Source organism: Salmo trutta, chromosome 10 (assembly GCF_901001165.1).
Source record: "Salmo trutta chromosome 10, fSalTru1.1, whole genome shotgun sequence".
In the NCBI taxonomy this organism is placed as follows: Eukaryota; Metazoa; Chordata; class Actinopteri; order Salmoniformes; family Salmonidae; genus Salmo; species Salmo trutta.
The window spans coordinates 4272992-4296122 of NC_042966.1; the positions used below are offsets into that span (position 1 = coordinate 4272992).

Consider the following 23131-nt stretch of genomic DNA (forward strand, 5'->3'; position numbering starts at 1 on the left):
GTAAGGTTTTCCCAATGATACTTTGGATCCAACGTGGACTTGACATTACTGCTACAACCATTGATTTGTAAGGTTTTGCCAATGATACTTTGGATCCAACGTGGGCTTGACATTACTGCTACAACCATTGATTTGTAAGGTTTTGCCAATGACTTTGGGATCCAACATGGGCTTGACAATTACATTTTGGATCCAACGTGGACTTATTTGTGCTCTCCGAGGTGAACCTGATGTTTACTCAAGTTAGCCACTCATTAACTAGCTAGTTACCCAATAAATGGTACAACACGTCTGTGTCCACCCCCATAGAACCTCCCTCTAGATGAAATGTGTCAATCGACTGGTGACAGACCGTGTACTCTGGATATATGGTAAGGTTTCCTTTGCTTTTTCTGTCTTGGTCTTTATTAGCGATGGGCACCTATAAAAAAAAAAATCTTTATATTGATTTGCATTTTATTGATACAATATTGATATTGGTTTTATACATTTTTTTAAATAGTATATAGACATTCACATAATATAATTTAACTTCTTTAAATCAACTGTGGCAGTGCAACTAAGATAATACCTCAGAAAAATGTCAAATTCTTACATTTTGTTTGAGTACTACTTTTATACAAAATATGCATTTTCTACTGAGTGACATGCCTAAACGATCTGTTTTTTTGTCAATTTAGTGTATTTTCATCCAAGTATAAGTTTCAAGTCATAACATTGCTGAATGACCCCTATTTATTTACATTAGTGTTACAACTGTCCCATATAGCATTACAATTAACCCTGCTATTGGGGTTATTTGTAACATCAGGACTTTTTCAGATTAAGACAGAATTGTAAAAATTCCACGTTTAGCACAGGTGTCTAAACTATATTAATAGTTAGCAGGCAAATAAATGTAAGTTAGCTTTGTGAAATGTAGAACTCTCTACATCAAACAGTGTTAGAATAAATACAATTTTAATAAACAACTCCAAAATGTGTTACAACTGTCCCCAGTCTCCCCTACAGAAACAGTGCAGAATGTAGGATACACTGTTAACAATTTTAAAAAACTGTTCCTCGTTCATCTGGACATGGTGTCGTGTGGTTTACTCCACAACGATAAAATGGTCTTTTTGCAGTTCAACACTCACTACTATGTACAGTATATGGACATCAGGTTTTATCTTAGCTAGACATTACTCGCCTGATGTTCAAGTGCAATCTTACTGCTCTGAATCAGCAAAATAATGCAACAAAAACCACAAACATGTCTTGCATTGAGTAATACTTCTTAGTAAGTCAGCATCACTTAAATAGAGTTAATGGGAATTTACAGCAGAGGGCTGGGGGGGAGGACAGCATAAGGAGGGAGAGAATGGAGGCACACAGAGTAGGGGAAAGTGGGGTAAGTTGATCCAAAGGGTTAGTTGAGCCACCTCTTGTTTCTAGGAAACGATACACAAAATGAATCATGAAACCAAATATTTTGGAAGAGGTAATCATTTCATTTGAAGTCTGTGAAGGAAGAAACCACATGGAAAAAGTGGTAAGCAACCTAGGTCCAAAAAATAATTTGGTCTCTATAAGCTACAATATGACACCCTAAAACAGGGGTGTCAAACTCATTCCATGGAGGGCCTAGTGTATGAGGGGAGTTTCTGCAGACACTCCATGGATTGAGTTGGACATGTGTGCCCTAAACCTAGCATGAAAGTGCATATTTGCAGCTATGTGGGCTAATATAGTCAAAATGTTTGCTTTGTGGTATGTTTGCTTTGATTACAGTGTCAGTTTTATGCATAGTATTTTTTCAATGTGTCATGCATATGAATTCAAAACTGCATTTTTGTTACAGAGCAGATATCATCATGCTCCATGTATACAAATGTAAATCAAGTAGGGGTCTAGCCCCCCTTGAGGTTCTTGACAGAGCAGCCAAGGAAGTGAGAGAAGGTAAGAAATCCATTTGAGCAGAAGCAAGGGTTGAAAAAATAGACTGACACTGAAGAGGTACATTGACAAAAAATACCTGTTTGAAAGAGAGGCTATGATAGAGTAGCAGAGGCATACTGGTCTTATCTGATGACATGGAGTCTGAGCTTGCTAAACATATCACGAATTTTGCAGACCAGTTTCATGGTCTTAGTAGCCTCAAATGCAGAGAACTTGCCTACGAATTGGCACATCGAAACAACATCCCTGTCCCAGACAATTGGTCAAGAAATGGAAGGGTAAGTAATATTGAACAGAGATATCTACAAGTAACTGACAAAATAATGGCAACACTTGAGTAAATGAGGGTTCTGGCGGCTCTTATGGTATGGGGTGGAATTTCCTGTCATCGTTTAGGTTCACTCAACCCCTTAGAGGGCAAGGTAAATGGCAGTAAATACACAGCCATTCTGAGTGATCACATTCAACCTATGGTAAATCATCTCTATCCTGATGGGAGCGGATGACAATTTCCACAGCGCACGAGTGGTCACTGAATGGTTTACATTGTTTTCATGCTCATCAAACCATTCAGTGACCACTCCTGCGCTGTGGAAATTGTCATCCGGTGATTAGTGCCGCCAGGTGTGCTTAACTGTCTCTGATCCCCTGTACTCACATGCTGGCCTGGGCTACAATCAGTGGGCACAGCCTGCTCCCTGGTGGTCCTTCCACACTGCTTACAAATAAAAACTGAAGCAGGATGCACCAGTGACTCGGTAAATTAGAAAGTGGTCAGACGAAGCAGATGCTAAGTTACAGGACTGTTTTGCTAGCACAGACTGGAATATCTTTCGGGATTCTTCCGATGGCATTGAGGAGTACACCACATCAGTCACTGGCTTCATCAATAAGTGCATCGATGACTTCATCCCCACAGTGACCGTACGTACATACCCCAACCAGAAGCCATCGATTACAGGCAACATCCGCACTGAGCTAAAGGGTAGAGCTGCCGCTTTCAAGGAGCGGGACTCCAACCCAGAAGCCTATTAGAAATCCTGCTAGGCCCTCCGACAAGCCATCAAACAGGCAAAGTATCAATACCGGACTAAGCTTGAATCGTACTACACCAGCTCCGACGCTCTTCGGATATGGCAGGACTTGCAAACTATTACAGACTACAAAGGGAAGCCACAGCCGCGAGCTGCCCAGTGACACAAGACTACCAGATGAGCTAAATTACTTCTATGCTCACTTCGAGGCAAGTAACACTGAAAAATGCATGAGAGCATCAGCTGTTCCGGATGACTGTGTGATCACGCTCTCCGTAGTCGACGTGAGTAAGACCTTTATTAATCAGGTCAACATTCACAAAGCCGCAAGGCCAGACGGATTGCCAGGATGTGTACTCCGAGCATGCGCTGACGAACTGGCAAGTGTCTTCACTGACATTTTCAACTTGTCCCTGACGGAGTCTGTAATACCAACATGTTTCAAGCAGACCACCATAGTCCCTGTTCCCAAGAACACTAAGGTAACCTACTGTCGTGTCTTTTCCTATGCCGGATTAAGTGATATGACATGCTAACTTATAAAATGATTTCTCTGTAATTAATATTACCTGATTAAGCTAATCATGTAAATGTTATTAACTAGAAAGTCGGGGCACCACGGAAGAACGTTTATAGAGCCGTTATCTTCCGAATAAACTCTTAAAATACTTAGTAATATTTTACATCGATAGCAGTCAATATTAACCCTTATCTTATTTTCAGTCTCATAATGAAAGTTGTAAATTCTTGGCTATCTTCACGAACCCTGGCTAACAAGTTGAATCAGCAATACAAAATTGGGTTTAATTATTTATTTACTAAATACCTAAACTAATCACACAGAATTACATATACACAGAATACAAATGATGTCATACAGAAAACGTCCTGGTGGACGGAACCTGTATCATGGCTGGTTACACAAAGGAAAGGGGGTTGGGCTTGAATGAAAGAGCGGGAAGATTTAGGAACAGAGAAACAGCAGCTAGGCTATCGTAAATACATTATCTTATGCATTCTAAATTACCGCCCATTTGGAAAAGGAAAATGCAATAAATATTTACTCTGAGCTGCGCTTCGGTAGATTGGTCGTAGATGCTGGTCGGGTTGGCCAACAGATCTTCCTGTAAACTCTTAAGAATGTCTCTGGTGGTAAATTGGATACGTGGTGGTATCTTCGTCCGTCTGTTAGACTGGATCCGTCGTCCGTCCTTTCCTAGCCCACGTCTACAGCGGCCGCTGCTAACTCAACGGCTAGGAAGTATCACTTCTGTAGTGAATAAGCTCAAAGTTCATACCAGTTCATACCATAGCTCACGCCGAGGTTGGCTTAGTTGACATGTGTGTCCTTCTAACGTAGAGGCTGCAGACCTCCCGTACTGGAACCACCTGGTTATCTTTTCGTCAAAGGCTTATATAGTGGAGAGGGGGGAGGATGTGTTTCATCGTTTATAACCCCTCCTCTTCACAGGGGTGGGCCACTGATCAAGCAGGGCACTTTCCTTATGAAAACCCAAATCTCTCATTTGGAAGCTAAAATTACATTTAATCTCCTAACAAACAATTTCAATTTCAAACATTTCAATTGCATAACAATTCCATGTGACTCTGATAACTAGAGGGTGGATACTTTCCCAGGTACAGTTTATGTCGTCCTGTCATCAGTCATAATGTCTCAGATGACAACTGAGCTGACCTACATACTCATTACGTTCCAAAGCATATTTCCAACTGGTTTTATTACCAAAATATGGTAATATATCATTACATTTCCTCCCAAATGAGCGGCGTTGTGGCACTAACTGATGGTTGTATGGGGGAGTTGTTTATGGCTCTATCACTTTCTATGTGCCAAAGAAAATGAAACAAAATTAATGAAAGCATAAACAAAACAAAATAGTTATGCCACCTTAATCATCTAATTGGACTGTATTCTATCTACGTCCATGGTCTTGGCAAAATGACCCTATCATGGCATTGTCTAATGTCATATCTAGGGCTTTCCTAATTTGCGGGGTGGCGCTTAGGGTACTATCCTAAGTTGACAACTATATGATAAGTCTACAGCTGTAAAGGCACTAGTTTTGGACAGTCTACAGGGATGACCTATGGACTTCTGGTTAGAAAACTGGTGAGTGCTGTAGAGTCAAAGGCCTAGAAGTAAATGTTCAACTTTACTAAGGCTGGTATTTTGCTTGGACCCTTAAGTGATCCTAGCATAAATCCTAATTGGATGTTCCGTTGTGCAAGTGCGTTTATGCTTACACAATCGCGCATGTCAAGGGAAGAAAACCAAGTATCCTGTCAGATTACAACTTGTTCAGAATGAGTCTGACGTAGTCAGGTAATTTTCAGGTCAATGCCTGGAGGTCAGTCAGAATTGGTGTCAAGGGAGTCTGTAGTAGTTTTTCTACAAGTCACTGTGTCTTCCACTATTGTAGTGGCGGTAGGTATGAAGTCTATTTCATAGCTATGTTATCCACGGAGGCGCTAACCTCACGACGGAAGTACTCTAAGTATTAGACCAGTCGTACGTGGTGTGATCATGGTTCATGACTTCTAATAACTTTTCTCCTGAACGGAGGGTTCTATTTATTAGTGGCATGTGTTAACCATTGGAAGAGTGCAATGGAGATTCCCTTCCCCGTGTTGCACTCTGAGTGACTCCTATGTCGCTATTATCAATAGCAATTTAACTTGTGAGGTTACTAATCCTCTTACTGAGTGTTGCTGGACTGACTGTGGTATTGGTACTGGTATTCAAGGGGTCCAGTTGTCCTACCGATTTATTCTGAAATATTATCTACCGGAACACATGATTGGAGCATATTACTAGTTGTATTGTAGTTGAACCTACACATGGCAAGGAATGATTATTGTTGCCATTTGTTTTGGAGGTGGACAAGTCCATTGGACTTCCTTTACGACCAGTGTGGTACACCTCAGTACTATCTTAGATGTGTTCTAAGATAATCCCCGTCTAGGGGCCTGTCTGCTCCTCACTGTTCTCATAGGGGAGTTTACAACTAGATTTGATTTATGCTCTGGCGGCCTCGTACGGTGTTGTCCGTAGTCTCGACCCCCCCCACCGGCCTCGATGAGGCTCATCATGGGTCTGGGCTACTATTCCCCCCCTTTGTGTCTCGGGACCCCCCCACCAGCGGGTGGTGTTGGTGTCCGAGGCGCAAACGAAAAGGTCGGACCCTATGTACAAGTTGTCAGTGACCGCGTTATTATGAGAATGGCTGTAACCTTTCAACCAAATCTCCTGGTGTTTGTGCTTCAACACCCTCAGTGGCTGTCGAGGTCTGTCAGTTACCACCGCGTCCGCGTGTGGCAACCTCTTCAGTATCCTGCAAACTGAGACGAGGATATCGGTCTGTGATATCGCAAAGTGTTTCACCAGTGGGAGTCATCGGGTCAGTTGCTGGACTGACGCCATTAGTGTCATTGTAAGGGGTGACAGTCCCCAACAAAGCAGAAGGTGTATCATCGGAAGCAGAGTGTACTCTGCGCATCAATGTTTTTCTTGCTGAGACGGCCGCAGTGCTTGCGGAAGGTCCGAAGGGCAAGAGAAGTTCATCTCAACTACCGTATTGCACGACTGCAAGGAGGAGGGAAGTTGCTCATTCACAGAGACAGCTGGCTCGAAATCATGAAAATAATGGTCAATCAGATTGGCTGATGGAATGTGTCGAGATATCGTAATATCTCCTTGGATCGGATTCTGCACCAAGAGGTTTTTAAACGTCTTTTTCCCAAAGGGTGCTTTCGACAGATACCCCTCGTGAAGGACTGCGTTGCAGCTAGCGTTAGGGGAAGACAGTGTGGTCAGTGGAGAAGGCACTGTGGCCTGTGACAATACCTGGTTGGTTTTCCAATCCATCAATGGGAGTAACCCATCCATCAAGTCTGCTCCAAGTAGCAGGGGTACAGTTTCGAGGCTGGTAACATACACAGGGTGAACGAGCGATATGTCCTTGAAGTGTAGTTTCAGCATGACTCTCAACGTGAGAGGCGAGGTAGTCTGAGTGACCCCTCGAAGGGTAGTGTCGCATCGTTCCACTTTTAACCAACGTTTAGTTGGCTTCAAAGCCCTTTTGAAATCATCAAACAATGTTTGAGAGATGAGTGATATTGTCGCACCCGAATCAATTAGCGCATGACAAGTTAAGCAGTCCTCCAGGACTTTTTCCAGGTATGGCCGTTTAGATTTGTGGTTAGTGGACATATTCCCCACAAAGTGGAGTGGTCGTTCGCAACGACGTGATGTGCCCTTTCTGTTCAAGGTGGAAGCAGATTGACTTTTCCGATTTTGAGTGGGCTTGGCTTTAACGAAGCGTTTGACCTTTTTCTTCGCAACTTTTGTATCAGAGACTATAGACAAAGCCCGGGGCCTGTTTCTTGATCAGGCGGGCCCTGGATAGGGTCTTGAATGAGAGCGGGAGAAATTTGAACTTTAACGTCCTTGCTATGGGTGTTAATTTCTGTGGACCTGGTGTCCGGTAATTCCCCGTCTAGTCCTTGTGACTTATCTTTTACCCTTTTCTCAAATTGTTCTCGCTTTAGTTCTTCACGTAGTGGAACTTCTGGAAAACATTGGTCTACGTTTTGATCGTCCTTCAACCCTTTGTTACCCTTGTGCTCTGACACTTTGTGTAGGTTGGGTGCAGGAACGTAGCGAGCAGGTCGATTGTAGCGGTAGTCGTTTTGAGGGCGACGTACTTTACAGTTATTTCGACCGCGGCGGTTATTGGAATCATGGTTTGTGGTAGAAACTGTTGTGGTGCGTCATCTCTCGACGCTCCAATACCTGATAATGCACCCTCTAACTGGAGTGAGTGCTCCTGGTCAAACTTCAAAACCGAGTGGTCAGGGCTCTTAGTGTTGCGAGCTTTTGATGCCTCAAAAGCTGTGCTCGCAAGCTCTCTGAGTTGTAAGATAGGCAAGCCAACGTGGGCTGCAGGGCCCAAGTAGGTAATGAAGGTGGGATACATGTTCGACAGAAACATTTGTTTGAATGGTAACAGCTCTTCCATTCCTGTTTCCGTGAGTAGGCCAAAGTAAGCTGAACGAAGCCTATGATAGAAAGCTTGTGGGTGTTCGTTCCGAGCTTGTTTGACCGTGTTAGCCAGTGAGCTATCGTGTTTGCGAGTAGCAGAACCACTGAATTCTAATTTCAAAGCTGTGGCAAGTTTAGCATAGTCATTTAGCACGTGTTGCTGTTGTAGACGAATGAACCTTGTCACGTGTCTATTCGACGTTCGCTTCAACAGGTAAACCCTGTCAGAACCCGTAGCATTTGGGTAGCCACCCAACGCGTCCTCTATGTCAGCTAGGAACGTCTCAGTATCGTTTGGCTGACCTGGAACGGGGTCAAAGGTGGGGAAATTCTTGACGAGTTTGTCAAGGTATTCTGCGCCAAGCGGGCGGAGAGGGTTGGCTTCATCCTGTGGAGAAATTGGGGCCGACAGGCCAAGAGGAGAAGCCAAGCTTTGGCTTTGTTGGCCAAGAGGCTCCATATTACTCAGTGCCGAATGGCCAAGAGGAGAAGACTGAGGGACACATGATGGAGGCAATGTCTGAAACCTATCGTCTTCACTCCTTTGAGTACCGGACTCCGGTTGCTTGGATGGGTAGTCATGCTGTAGAGCGTGACCATTCTGGACTTCCTCCAGATGGTACCTAAGCGTGGTCTTCTGCTGCATTGCAGAGTCCACTTGAGCGCTTAGAGTACCAATTTTGGACACGTGAGTGTCACACCTGCTCCTTTCGGTCTCAAACTTATCTGTCATGGTTTGCAGATAGAGGTCTCGAGTACGGAGCGAGAGATTCAGTGATGAGATTTCCTCTGCTTGCTTAGAAATCAATATTTCCATCCTCATCACCTGAGTTCTCTCATCATTCATTTGGTCAGCAACTTCAATAAGTTCTGCTGATTTGTCATCCAACTTTGTCATTGTGTTCATCAACTGATCGTCTTTGGTCTGCAGAATTTGGAGTAGAACATTGTTACCTTCAGTAACGTTCAACAAAACTGCCTGCATGTTATCAAATTGCGCGTTCCTGTTTGTAGATAACTCGACAGATTTATCTAGTTTGGCATGGACGACATCGCATTTAGTTTTGGCTAAATCGAGTTGTTCCTGCAGATGACGATTTTGTTGGAGAGTTTGTGCTCGTTCATCGTCAAAAGTATTTGCAATTACTTTTAATTCTTCCGATTTCAAATGCAGTTCCTCGGCTAGCAGAATGTTTTCATTTCCTGCTTTTGTCAATAGTTGCTCAGTTCTCTCCACCTGTGCCCTCATGTTAGCCATGTCTTGCACGTGCTTCAGCTGTGCACTGTGGTATTGGACCGATGCCAACCTTTGATGGCGATACATAAGTGCTAAAGTGGAGAGAACAGTCACAAAGCCTGTGTTTGATGGTTGATTTTGGAGAGCGTTCGCAATTTCGGCTGTTGTTTTTCTAATGGCATAATTAGGGTTGGTATCACTGCTGAGGTCAGAGATCAATCCTTTTATGGGTGGAGGTTCACTAATTAGCGGAGGAGTGGTGACCACCTCCTTTGGTAGCTTGCACATTATTAGTAAAATTTAGAGGAAAAATGTTCCTAATTTTTTCAATGTTTGGGTTTGGAATTCATTGGAAGCTGCAAAGACAAGTTTAATCTATTTATAGATGTTGACGAACCATCAGTACTGTACCAGTAATGTGGAAGTTGGACGTGAATGAATTTGCAAAAGCAAATTGAATTAATTAATCAATGCCAATGATTAATCCTACCTGGGTAGGCTATCTGGGTATTAAACTTGAATTAACCTGAGAGGTTGCTTCATCCAGGTTAATATGGGAAGTTTAAAAGTGTCTCATTTGATTGCAAGAACATTAAGGTATGTTCAACAATTTAATTTATTAAATTGAATGAGATGATAATCCATACAATCTCCATTGATTGGATATCATAAGTGTAAACAGTAGTTCAAATGTGGGGAACACTCCCCACTATGGTACACTTCTTCCTTGGGCCGAAGCCACATGGGATTCCCGCGGGGGCGGGACTTCTGTCAGTACTGGATAACTGAATGGGTTTTGCAAAAACCTAATTTTACTGATTGATCAATTTTAATGATAAATCAAACCTGTATAGGCTATTTGGGATTTAAACTTTAATTAACCTGAGAGGTTTATTCATCTAGGTTAATGTGGAAAAAAGATTACAATGTCTCATTTAGAAAACTTATTTAAAAGATCCACTTGAGAATGTAAATCTGGCAATTTCACTTATTAGTTCAATTGAATAAGACATCGATATCCGTCTGGATATCACGAGTAACGACTTGAGTGTCACCTGACTAATTATTCTTGAAGGAAAGTACTGGTGACTTCAGAGGTCCCTGCTGGCACATGCTGAAATTGGATAAATTACAATGTGGCACAAAACAACATGGCTGTTTTCCCTTTTGTTAGCTTAGCATCTCGAGCAAGCTAATGCTACTTGATGCCTGAAAAATGCTCAACATAGGATTCCCTTGGCAAGGGAAAGGTTTTACTTATAACGTATTATGTTCAAACCCTTTTCGGCGATATTTGACGATGTTTTAACCGGAACTCGCGGCAAACAACAAAATGCACCGTGGTCTACTCGCATCGAAACGCGAGAGAGACAGAGAGATACTTATCGCTGGTCAAGCTAATCTCTCCTAAATTTCAATAGGCTGGCTCTTTGTCCTCGCTCGAGAAATTAATAATGACCTAGCCAACACGCGTCTGAAACGCGAGAGGCAGAAATAGCCCAGCGTTTGGCCAAACGCGCTATTTCTCAGATAGCTTTATCAGTCCTCATACAGAACTGTATAGCTTATGCTCGCCACTGACTACCTCAGAGCACAACACGGAGGCGATTCTCCAGAGCACACACACACCAATAATTCCGGTCTACAATTCCCATAATGTATATAATCAACTTGGTATATTATGTAATTGTCACGTCCTGACCAGCAGATGGAGCTGTTGTAGTAGTTTGGGGGTCAGGACGTTGCAGTCTTGTGTGTGTGTGTTTGAAGGTTCTCTGTGTCTTGTGACTCCTGATCAGGAACAGCTGGGGATCGTTGTTCCTGATTGGGAGTCATATATATAGGAGTATGTTTGTCACTGGGGGTTGTGGGGAATTGTGGTGAGCACTGCTTTTTTTGGTTTAGCCTGCTACACTGTCGTATCGTGAGTACTGTTCATTGTTTTGTTTATTGTTTTTCCCAGTGGATACTTTACTTGTTTTGTTAATTAAAGAAACATGAGTGTCCACACTTCTGCTGCGCCTTGGTCCTCCTTTCAAATCCACGATGGATTGCGTGACAGTAATCTGCTTTTCAATTTTATATAGGCTGAATCAAAATGAAAGCGTCATCCTATTTTAGATTCCTCGCACGGGGCGTCATATGTCGTGTCTTTGGCTATGCCGGATTAAGTGATATGACATGCTAACTTATAAAATGATTTCTCTGTAATAATATTACCTGATTAAGCTAATCATGTAAATGTTATTAACTAGAAAGTCGGGGCACCACGGAAGAACGTTTATAGAGCCGTTATCTTCCGAATAAACTCTTAAAATACTTAGTAATATTTTACATCGATAGCAGTCAATATTAACCCTTATCTTATTTTCAGTCTCATAATGAAAGTTGTAAATTCTTGGCTATCTTCACGAACCCTGGCTAACAAGTTGAATCAGCAATACAAAATTGGGTTTAATTATTTATTTACTAAATACCTAAACTAATCACACAGAATTACATATACACAGAATACAAATGATGTCATACAGAAAACGTCCTGGTGGACGGAACCTGTATCATGGCTGGTTACACAAAGGAAAGGGGGTTGGGCTTGAATGAAAGAGCGGGAAGATTTAGGAACAGAGAAACAGCAGCTAGGCTATCGTAAATACATTATCTTATGCATTCTAAATTACCGCCCATTTGGAAAAGGAAAATGCAATAAATATTTACTCTGAGCTGCGCTTCGGTAGATTGGTCGTAGATGCTGGTCGGGTTGGCCAACAGATCTTCCTGTAAACTCTTAAGAATGTCTCTGGTGGTAAATTGGATACGTGGTGGTATCTTCGTCCGTCTGTTAGACTGGATCCGTCGTCCGTCCTTTCCTAGCCCACGTCTACAGCGGCCGCTGCTAACTCAACGGCTAGGAAGTATCACTTCTGTAGTGAATAAGCTCAAAGTTCATACCAGTTCATACCATAGCTCACGCCGAGGTTGGCTTAGTTGACATGTGTGTCCTTCTAACGTAGAGGCTGCAGAACTCCCGTACTGGAACCACCTGGTTATCTTTTCGTCAAAGGCTTATATAGTGGAGAGGGGGGAAGGATGTGTTTCATCGTTTATAACCCCTCCTCTTCACAGGGGTGGGCCACTGATCAAGCAGGGCACTTTCCTTATGAAAACCCAAATCTCTCATTTGGAAGCTAAAATTACATTTAATCTCCTAACAAACAATTTCAATTTCAAACATTTCAATTGCATAACAATTCCATGTGACTCTGATAACAAGAGGGTGGATACTTTCCCAGGTACAGTTTATGTCGTCCTGTCATCAGTCATAATGTCTCAGATGACAACTGAGCTGACCTACATACTCATTACGTTCCAAAGCATATTTCCAACTGTTTTTATTACCAAAATATGGTTCCTTTCCCCATTTGTTTGATGTTGCCAGACTCTCTATATTTAACAGGACAGCAGTCCTTCAGGACAGCAGTCCTTCAGTAGGTTCAGAGAGGGGAAGGGAGAAAGGTATTTATGGGGGGGGGTCATAAACCTTACCCACAGGCCAACGTCATGACACTACCTAAATGATTACCAACCCTTAGCACTCACGTCTGTAGCCATGAAGTGCTTTGAAAGGCAGGTCATAGCTCACATCAACCACATTTTCCCAGAAACCCTAGGCCCACTCCAATTTGCATACCACCCTAACAGATCCACAGATGACGCAATCTCTATTGCACTCAACACTGCCCTTTCCCACCTGGACAAAAGGAACACCTATGTGAGAATGCTATTCATTGACTACAGCTCAGTGTTCAACACCATAGTGCCCTCAATGCTCATCACTAAGCTAAGGACACTGGGACTAAACACCTCCCTCTGCAACTGTATCCTTGACTTCCTGACGGGCCGCCCCCAGGTGGTAAGGGTAAGTAACAACACATCCGCCACGCTGATCCTCAACACGGGGGCCCTCAGTGGTGCGTGCTCAGTCCCCTCCTGTACTCCCTGTTCACTCATGACTGCATGGCCAGGCACGACTCCAACACCATCATCAAGTCTGATGACACAACAGTGGTAGGCCTGATCACCGACAACGATGAGACAGCCTATAGGGAAGAGGTCAGAGACCTGGCCATGTGGTGTGAGGACAACAACCTCTCCCTCAACGTGATCAAGACAATGGAGATGATTGTGGACTGCAGGATAAGGAGGACCGAGCACGCCCCCATTCTCATCGACGAGGCTGTAGTGGAGCAGGTAAAGAGCTTCAAGTTCCTTGGTGTCCACATCACCAACAAACTAACATGGTCAAAACACATTTAGACAGTCGTGAAGAGGGCACGACAAAGACTATTCCCCCTCGGAGACTGAAAAGATTTGGCATGGGTCTTCAGATCTTCAAAAGGTTCTACAGCTGCACCAGCGAGAGCATCCTGACTGGTTGCATCACTGCCTGGTATGGCAACTGCTCGGCCTCCAACCGCAAGGCACTACAGAGGGTAGTGCGATGGCACGGCACATCACTGGGGCCAAGCTTCCTGCCATCCAGGACCTCTATACAAGGCGGTGTCAGAGGAAGGCACTAAAAATTGTCAAAGACTCCAGCCAGCCTAGTCATAGACTGTTCTCTCTGCTTCCGCAAGGCAAGCGGCACTGGAGCGCCAAGTCTAGGTCCAAAAGGCTTCTGCTTTTACTCCCAAGCCATAAGACTCCTGAACAGCTAATCAAAGGGCTACCCAGAACCCTCTTTTACGCTGCTGCTATTCTATGTTTATTATCTATGCATAGTCTCTTTAACTCTACCTACATGTACATATTTCCTCAATTACCTTGACTAACCAGTGCCCCCGCACATTGACTCTGTACCGGTACCCCCTGTATATAGCCTCGCTATTGTTATATTACTGCTGCTCTTTATCTACTTGTAACTTTATTTCTTACCCAAAGACACTTTATGTTGGTGTTTCCATTATTTTTTGCAGTTATCTGTATATCTCAATGAAAACATACATTTAAGATATACAATATTGCACACCCCCATCCGTTAATTAAACTTTACCTACTAGCACCAACACCCACTTACCCCAAGGCGGCTCAACTTACCCTGTCCCCATACTCAACTTACCCCATATCCGGGGTAAGTTGTGCCAAGAGATCACTTTTTTTGGACAAGCTATGTTTTCAAAACTTTTATGTTTACATTCATTCTGATTATTTCCAGACCATCCTGAAATATATGTATATATCTTTTTTGTTGTTGTTGAAAGAATACAATATTTCCCTTGACCTAGTAATGCTGAATGTAAAAAATTGCTCAACTTCACCCCTACAGACTGTATGTACATTTGGAGAGAAACAGAGAGACATCCTTTGATGACCTGTCAGCAGGCAATTAAGTATGATAAGTTGAGAGCCTGTGAGAAGGTCTGTTAGGGGGTTTTGTGCATGAAGGTGTCATGTTACTGATGATTTGTCGCCACAGATGGTTTGTTTACTTTTCTACCGTTGTGGCTAGATGGAGTAGCGCTACCGCTTCTAGTGGTCGCGTCGAGGACAACAGCTGTTGACAAATGTAGCATTGTAGCTAATCCTAAAGGCGTCCTCATGCTTCCTAGCCGAAACAGTTCAGTAGAGTTTGTGCATATATTATGACGACATTTTGTGACGTTTTTGTTCGTTTTGGACTTCAGTGAGGGTTTTTTCGACTGTTCAGCCGCTCAACATTTTTCTGGAGGCAAGCCGAAATTCGGAGCCAAAGTCTACGCCCCTTCGTCGGTGATTGGTCAACAGTAGGGATTCTTCAATAAAGGCTTAGTTGTCATTCTACGAGAGACGACTCGTTTTCATGCACATTTTTAATTGAAAAATAATTAGTTAGATGTAAAATTGCGCAACTAAGATCGCCTCGGCAAAAACATCAAACTTAATGACAGATTTCTTGAGTTATGTTAGATTAATTCTGCAGAAGTGTATACCCTCCTACGGCGTCTCAAAATGGAAAAACAGTACTATTGCCGCTTTTTCTCGTTTCTCAAGCAAAAGTCTTATGACAGCACACTTGTTTGGTTCGGCTTGCCGAGTTCAGCCAGGCGCCAGCTGAACTGAAGCATGCTGACGCCTTAACCATAACCCTTTTCCTTACCTTAACCTCATTCTCCTAACCTGCCATGTTAATTCACCTAACCTGCCACGTTAATTATCCTAACCTGCTATGTAAACAAACCATCTGTGGCGACAAATATTTTCAGTATCACCAGACTGGACTTCATTTATGCTTTTTACATAAAACTATTCATTATGCCTTGCTCATATCGATATTAAACATTATCGATATTGGTGCCCACCACTAATCTCTAGCAGAGCAATTCATATTTGTGGCTTAGTTTACTCACATTTGGAGAAATTAACAGTTAACTTAATTGGCATGGATTTATAATAATGTACAATTGTCAAAGTTTTAATTTATGTGGAAAGTAAATGTGATGCGTGTATGGAGGGATACTCATTATCAGCCTCTATTGGATAAAAATTGTGAATTGCTGTACTGTATTGATGGTTAATGTTTACTTGTACTGTATTTCTCTTTCTCTGTATGTGTTTACATGTTCTCTACCCCTCATTCCTCTCTTTCAGCAGGTTCTCAGCTGAGGGTATCTTCACTTGTTTATGTATGTGTGACCCTGTTAGACTGCTGACTGAACAAGCGGTCAAGGCAAAGTGAGTCTACACAACTAGGCAAGCAAGGAAAGTAAACACACCACAGACACGCACACACACACACACACACATATTAACAGGCATATTGTTCACATACACACATACAAATACACACATCTACACAGACGTCGGGTCCATCCAGACGTCCTCCATCAGCGATGATGGCGTCTCCACTGCTTCGCCCATCATTGCATCACTTTCTGTCGCTGAGGCTGTTGGGTACTGCGGCCCCAAGGGCGGTGGAGCGGTTGGCAGAGGCACCGTCACAGGGGTTTGCAGCGGACACCCTCCCCGTGGCGTTGACCTTTGAGGACCCCAGCGCCTTCAGGGTAAAGAGCTTTGGGGAGCTGCTCCGAGCATTAGGGGTGTTCCAACTGTGCTCTGTCCCAGTGCTGGTCAACAACTGTGGGAAGGTGAGATACTGGGAGGGAGGGAGGGAGGGAGGGAGGGAGGGAGGGAGGGAGGGAGGGGAAGTGAAGAGATATACACTACATGAGCAGTATGTACCAGGGAAGGGGTGAGAGAGAGAGAGGAATTGAGGGCAATGAGTGAGTGGTGAAGTGAATGAATGAGTGAGTGTCACTACTTTTGACATGGGCTCACAGGACTGTCACTACTTTTGACACCGGCTCATAGGGCTCTGGTCAAAGGTTGTGCATTATATAGGGAATAGAGTGCCATTTGGAACTCAATCAGTAAGTGAGTGAGTGCAGACAGTCAAATGCTTACACTGTTGCACTCAATGTGTCTGTCAATGTATAAAGGTCAAGTATGTTGGCTGTTAAGAGAATTATGTTCTCAATGTTACCTTCAATTAAAATACTCAGTCTGCCATCCAGAATGTGTATGATTCTGGTTTAATAACACAGACAGAGGCACAGCTTACAAGAATCAGAATTGTTTATTCAGGAGAGCGCTCTGCAGTTCATACACAAAACATCTATTATATACCAGGCTCCTCATTCACGCACACACATTACACACTAACACTAAGGAGAGTTAATTGTTCTTCCCCAGAACTCTCAACACCGTAAATTCTTACCCAGCCGACAGTTTCATATCTCTGAGATTAGGGAAACCTCGAGGGGTACTCCCTCTCAGATCATAAACTCTCAGAGTTCTAGCTAGGTCAGGTCAACCACAGTTTAACAGTTCTTGATGTTTACTTAAACCCACAGATACCCATTCCTCTCCTATCCTAGTCAATCTCGTGAGACTTATGCTTTAACCCTTTAGTAACTCATTCTACAGGCTATATAGACCATATCCCTAAATTCAGGGTAGAATTATTTAATCATTACACTCAAGCAGGAATTCCTTTAACATTTGCCTGTCTCGGTTTCCCCTCCCTGTCAATCAGAGCCCACTCTTTCTCTGCCTCTCATACTCCTTATTTATTTTTTATATCCCCCTCTCTTTACCTCTAACCAAAATGATCTCTTTATTTGTATCTGACTCACTCACTCGCTCTCCCCTTTCCTATAATTTTGACTCACTCATCCTTTCTTTCTTTCTTTCTTTCTTTCTTTCTTTCTTTCTTTCTTTCTTTCTTTCTCTCTTTCTCTCTTTCTTTCTCTCTCTCTGTCTCTTCCTCCCACTCTCAGCTCATGTCTGTAGCGCGGACTCTGCTCGGGAAAAGGGGTTTTGCCCTGTTCCTGCGGCCCTCTGTATATGCTCAGTTTGTGGCCGGGGAGAGTGAGGGTGAGATCACCCATTCCATGGAGAAGATGAGCTCCCTGGGACTCCGCCCCATGCTGGCTGTGCCCATTGAAGAGGACCTGGGAGAGAGCACTGGGTTAGACAACATATTTCTATGTTAAACCCCTTTCCACACTAGCGTGCTAAACTATACTGCACTTCTGGGCTTGGATAGTTTAACTATAGTGGATCAAATCAAATTGTATTAGTCACAAGCGCAGAATACAACAGGTGAAATGCTTACTTACAATCCCCTAACCAACAATATGAATAAGAAATAAAGTTACAAATAGATAAAGAGCAGCAGTAAAATAACAATAGCAAGACTATATACAGGGGGTATCAGCACAGAGTCAATGTGCGGGGTCACCGGTGTTGGGGTAATATGTGCATGTAGGTAGAGTTATTAAAGTGACTATGCATAGATAATAACATTTTATTAGATGTTCAGGAGTCTTATGGCTTGGGGGTAGAAGCTGTTTAGAAGCCTCTTGGACCTAGACTTGGCGCTCCGGTACCACTTGCCGTGCGGTAGAAGAGAGAACAGTCTATGACTAGGCTGGCTGGAGTCTTTGACAATTTTTAGGGCCTTCCTCTGACACAGCCTGGTATAGAGGTCCTGGATGGCAGGAAGCTTGGCCCCAGTGATGCACTGGGCCCTACGCACTACCCTCTGTAGTGCCTTGCGGTTGGAGGTTGAGCAGTTGCCGTACCAGACAGTGATGCAACCAGTCAGGATGCTCTCGATGGTGCAGCTGTAGAACCTTTTGAGGATCTCAGGACCCATGCCAAATCTTTTCAGTCTCCTGAGGGGGAATAGGTTTTGTCGTGCCCTCTTCACAACTATCTTGGTGTGCTAGGACCATGTTAGTTAGTTGGTAATGTGGGCGTGCTCAGTCCTTCTTTTCCTGTAGTCCACAATCATCTCCTTTGTCTTGATCACTTTGAGGAAGAGGTTGTTTTCCTGGCACCACACGGCCAAGTCTCTGACCTCCTCCCTGTAGGCTGTCTTATCGTTGTCGGTGATCAGGCCTACCACTGTTGTGTCATCAAACTTAATGATGGTGTTGGAGTCGTGCCTGGCCATGCAGTCATGAGTGAACAGGGAGTACAGGAGAGGACTGAGCACGCACCCCTGAGGGGCCCCGGTGTTGAGGATCAGTGTGGCGGATGTTTTGTTACCTACCCTTACCACCTGGGGGCGGCCCGCCAGGAAGTCCAAGATCCAGTTACAGAGGGAGGTGTTTAGTCCCAGGGACCTTAGCTTATTGATGAGCTTTGAGGGCACTATGGTGTTGAATGCTGAGTTGTAGTCAATGAATAGCATTCTCACATAGGTGTTCCTTTTGTCCAGGTGAGAAAGGGCAGTGTGGAGTGCAATAGAGAGGGAATCATCATCATGTTAGGGCAGTATGCAAATTGGAGTGGGTCAATGGCTTCTAGGATAATGGTGTTGATGTGAGCCATGACCTGCCTTTCAAAGCACTTCATGGTTACAGACGTGAGTGCTATGGGTCGGTAGTCATTTAGGAAGGTTACCTTAGTGCTCTTGGGCACAGGGACTATGGTGGTCTGCTTAAAACATGTTGGTATTACATACTCGGACAGGGAGAGGTTGAAAATGTGAGTGAAGACAGTTGCCAGTTGGTCAGCGCATGCTCGCAGTACACGTCCTGGTAATCCGTCTAGCCCTGCGGCCTTGTGAATGTTGACCTGTTTAAAGGTCTTACTCACTTCAGCTGCGGAAGAGCGTGATCACACAGTCGTCCGGAACAGCTGGTGCTCTCATACATGTTTCAGTGTTATTTGCCTCGAAGCAAGCATAGAAGTTGTTTAGCTCATCTGGTAGACTCGTGTCACTGGGCAGCTCGTGGCTGTGCTTCCCTTTGTAGTCTGTAATGGTTTGCAAGCCCTGCCACATCCGACGAGCGTCGGAGCCGGTGTAGTACGATTCAATCTTAGTCCTGTATTGATGCTTTGCCTGTTAGATAGTTCGTCGGAGGGCATAGCGGGATTACTTATAAGCTTCCGGGTTAGGGTCCCGCTCCTTGAAAGCGTCAGCTCTTGCCTTTAGCTCAGTGCAGATGTTGTCTGTAATCGATGGCTTCTGGTTGGGGTATGTACGTACGGTCACTGTGGGGACGACATCATCGATGCACTTGTTGATGAAGCCAGTGACTGATGTGGTGTACTCCTCAATGCCATCGGAAGAATCCCGGAACATATTCCAGTCTGTGCTAGCAAAACAGTTCTGTAGCTTAGCATCTTCTTCATCTGACCACTTTTTTATTGACCGAGTCACTGATGCTTCCTGCTTTAATTTTTGCTTGTAAGCAGGAATCAGGAGGATAGAATTATGATCAGATTTGCCAAATGGAGGGTGGAGGAGAGTTTTGAACGCGTCTCTGTGTGTGGAGTAAAGTTGGCGGAATACAGCTCGTTGAGTGCGGCCTTAGTGCCAACATCGGTCTGTGGTGGTATGTAGACAGCTATGAAAAATACAGATGAAAACTCTCTAGGTCTACAGTTTATCATGAGATTTATTTAAAAAAAATATTTAACCTTTATTTAACTTGGCAAGTCAGTTAAGAACAAATATTTATTTACAATGACGGCCTAGGAACAGATGCTCTACCTCAGGTGAGCAAAACCTCGAGACTTCCTTAGATATTGTGCATCAGCTGTTGTTTACATATATGCATAGTCCGCCACCCCTTCTCTTACCAGAGGTTGCTGTTCTATCTTGACGATACAGTGTTATGTTGATAATGTTGTCGTTCAGCCACGACTCCGTGAAGCATTTTTTTATTTCACCTTTATTTAACCAGGTAGGCAAGTTGAGAACAAGTTCTCATTTACAATTGCGACCTGGCCAAGATAAAGCAAAGCAGTTCGACAACATACAACAACACAGAGTTACACATGGAGTAAAACAAACATACAGTCAATAATACAGTAGAAAAATAAGTATATGTACAATGTGAGCAAATGAGGTGAGATAAGGGAGGTAAAGGCACAAAAAGGCCATGGTGGCAAAGTAAATACAATATAACAAGTAAAACACTGGAATGGTAGATTTGTAGTTGAAGAAAGTGCAAAGTAGAAATAGAAATAATGGGGTGCAAAGGAGAAAAATAAAATAAATAAAATAAATAAAATAAATAAATACTGTAGGGGAAGCGGTAGTTGTTTGGGCTAAATTATAGATGGGCTATGTACAGGTGCAGTGATCTGTGAGCTGCTCTGACAGCTGGTGCTTAAAGCATAAGATATTACAGTTGTTAATATCCCGTTGGTAGTTTAATCTTCCTTGTCGGTCGTCGATTTTATTTTCCAATGATTGCACGTTAGCTAGAAGAACGGAAGGTTTATTCGATCGCCTACGAATTCTCAGAAGGCGGCCTGACCTTCGTTCTCTTTTTCTCCGTTGTCTCTTCACGCAAATGACGAGGATTTGGGCCTGATCGCGGGAAAGTCGTATGTCGTTCACGTTGGGCTCGTCGGACTCGTTAAATGAAAAAAAAGCTTCTGCCAGTTCGTAGTGAGTTATCGCTGTTCTGATGTCCAGAAGTTATTTTTGGTCATAAGAGACGGTAGCAGCTACATTATGTACAAAATAAGTTAAAGATATGTAACCAGGCTCAGTTCAGTTTGGCTCAGTGGTGTGAAAAAGGTTTTACGCTGGCAATGCTCGGCTACCATACGCTGTGCAATTACATGGGTTTCATGCAGCACTTTACATAAATTGATGATAAAGATCTATTTGACTTTTTTCAATGTTTGTTTTCATTCAGAAATATTGAAGGGCCTCCCGAGTGGCGTAGCGGTCTAAGGCACTGCATCGCAGATTTGAGGCGTCACTACAGTCCCGGGTTCGATCCCGGGCTGTCGCAGCAGGCCACGACCGGGAGACCCATGAGGTGGTGCACAATTGGCATCGTCCGTATTAGGGGAGGGTTTGGCTGGCTGGGATGTCCTTGTCCCATCGCGCTCTAGCGACTCCTTGTGGCGGGCTGGGCGCCTGCACTCTGACACGGTTGCCAGTTGTACAGTGTTTCCTCTGACACATTTGTGCGGTTGGCTTCCGGGTTAACCTCTCTAGGGTAGGTGGCACCAAATCGTCCCACCTACGTAACAGCCAGTGGAATCCTGTGGCGCGTTATTCAAATACCTTAGAAATGCTATTACTTCAATTTCTCAAACATATGTCTATTTTACAGCATTTTAACCTGTTAGGGCTAGGGGGCAGTATTTACACGGCCGGATAAAAAACGTACCCGATTTAATCTGGTTACTACTCCTACCCAGTAACTAGAATATGCATATAATTATTGGCTTTGGATAGAAAACACCCTAAAGTTTCTTAAACTGTTTGAATGGTGTCTGTGAGTATAACAGAACTCATATGGCAGGCAAAAACCTGAGAAGATTCTGAACAGGAAGTGGCCTCTCTGACAAGATCTTGTTCTTCTTGTCTCTGTTTATTGAAGACTGAGGATCTTTGCTGTAACGTGACACTTCCTACGGCTCCCATAGGCTCTCAGAGCCCGGGAAAAAGCTGAATGATGTCATTCCAGCCCCAGGCTGAAACACATTTGCGCTTTTGGCAAGTGGCCGATAAGAGGATAATGGGCTTAGGCGCGTGCACGAGTCGATCCCGTGCTTTATTTTCTGTCGTCTATTTACCTAAACGCAGATTCCCGGTCGGAATATTATCGCTTTTTTACGAGAAAAATGGCATAAAAATTGATTTTAAACAGCGGTTGACATGCTTCGAAGTACGGTAATGGAATATTTAGAATTTTTTGTCACGAAATGCGCCGTGCTCGTAACCCTTATCTACCATTCGGATAGTGTCTTGAACGCACGAACAAAACACCGCTGTTTGAACATAACTATGGATTATTTGGGACCAAACCAACATTTGTTATTGAAGTCCTGGGAGTGCATTCTGACGAAGAACACCAAAGGTAATCCAACTTTTCTAATAGTAAATCGGAGTTTGGTGAAGGCTAAACTTGCTGGGTGTCTAAATAGCTAGCCCTGTGATGCCGGGCTATCTACTTAGAATATTGCAAAATGTGCTTTCACCAAAAAGCTATTTAAAATCGTACATATCGAGTGCATAGAGGAGTTCTGTATCTATAATTCTTAAAATAATTGTTATGCTTTTTGTGAATGTTTATCGTGAGTAATTTAGTAAATTGTTAGTAAATTCGCCGGAAGTTTGCAGGGGTATGCTAGTTCTGAACGTCACATGCTAATGTAAAAAGCTGGTTTTTGATATAAATATGAACTTGATTGAACAAAACATGCATGTATTGTATAACATAATGTCCTAGGTGTGTCATCTGATGAAGATAATCAAAGGTTAGTGCTGCATTTAGCTGTCTTCTGGGTTTTTGTGACATTATATGCTAGCTTGAAAAATGGGTGTCTGATTATTTCTGGCTG

General features: G+C 43.4%; 1 protein-coding gene across 4 annotated transcripts in view; it reads left to right on the forward strand.

The window, feature by feature from the left end:
• The first annotated feature begins 264 nt into the window (after positions 1-264).
• Positions 265-23131, forward strand: part of prodh2 (proline dehydrogenase 2) — a 48745-nt gene continuing 25878 nt past the window's right edge. Inside the window, exons 1-4 of one of the 4 annotated variants that reach the window (XM_029764146.1) lie at positions 315-371; positions 1841-1938; positions 15896-16392; positions 17584-17774. In XM_029764146.1, coding sequence (XP_029620006.1) covers positions 16138-16392; positions 17584-17774 — 446 coding nt within the window. In that variant the 5' untranslated portion in view covers positions 315-371; positions 1841-1938; positions 15896-16137. Of the gene's footprint in view, positions 372-1840; positions 1939-14594; positions 14659-15895; positions 16393-17583; positions 17775-23131 lie in introns of those variants that run through there. The other 3 variants (XM_029764147.1, XM_029764144.1, XM_029764145.1) reach the window with 3 other exon arrangements.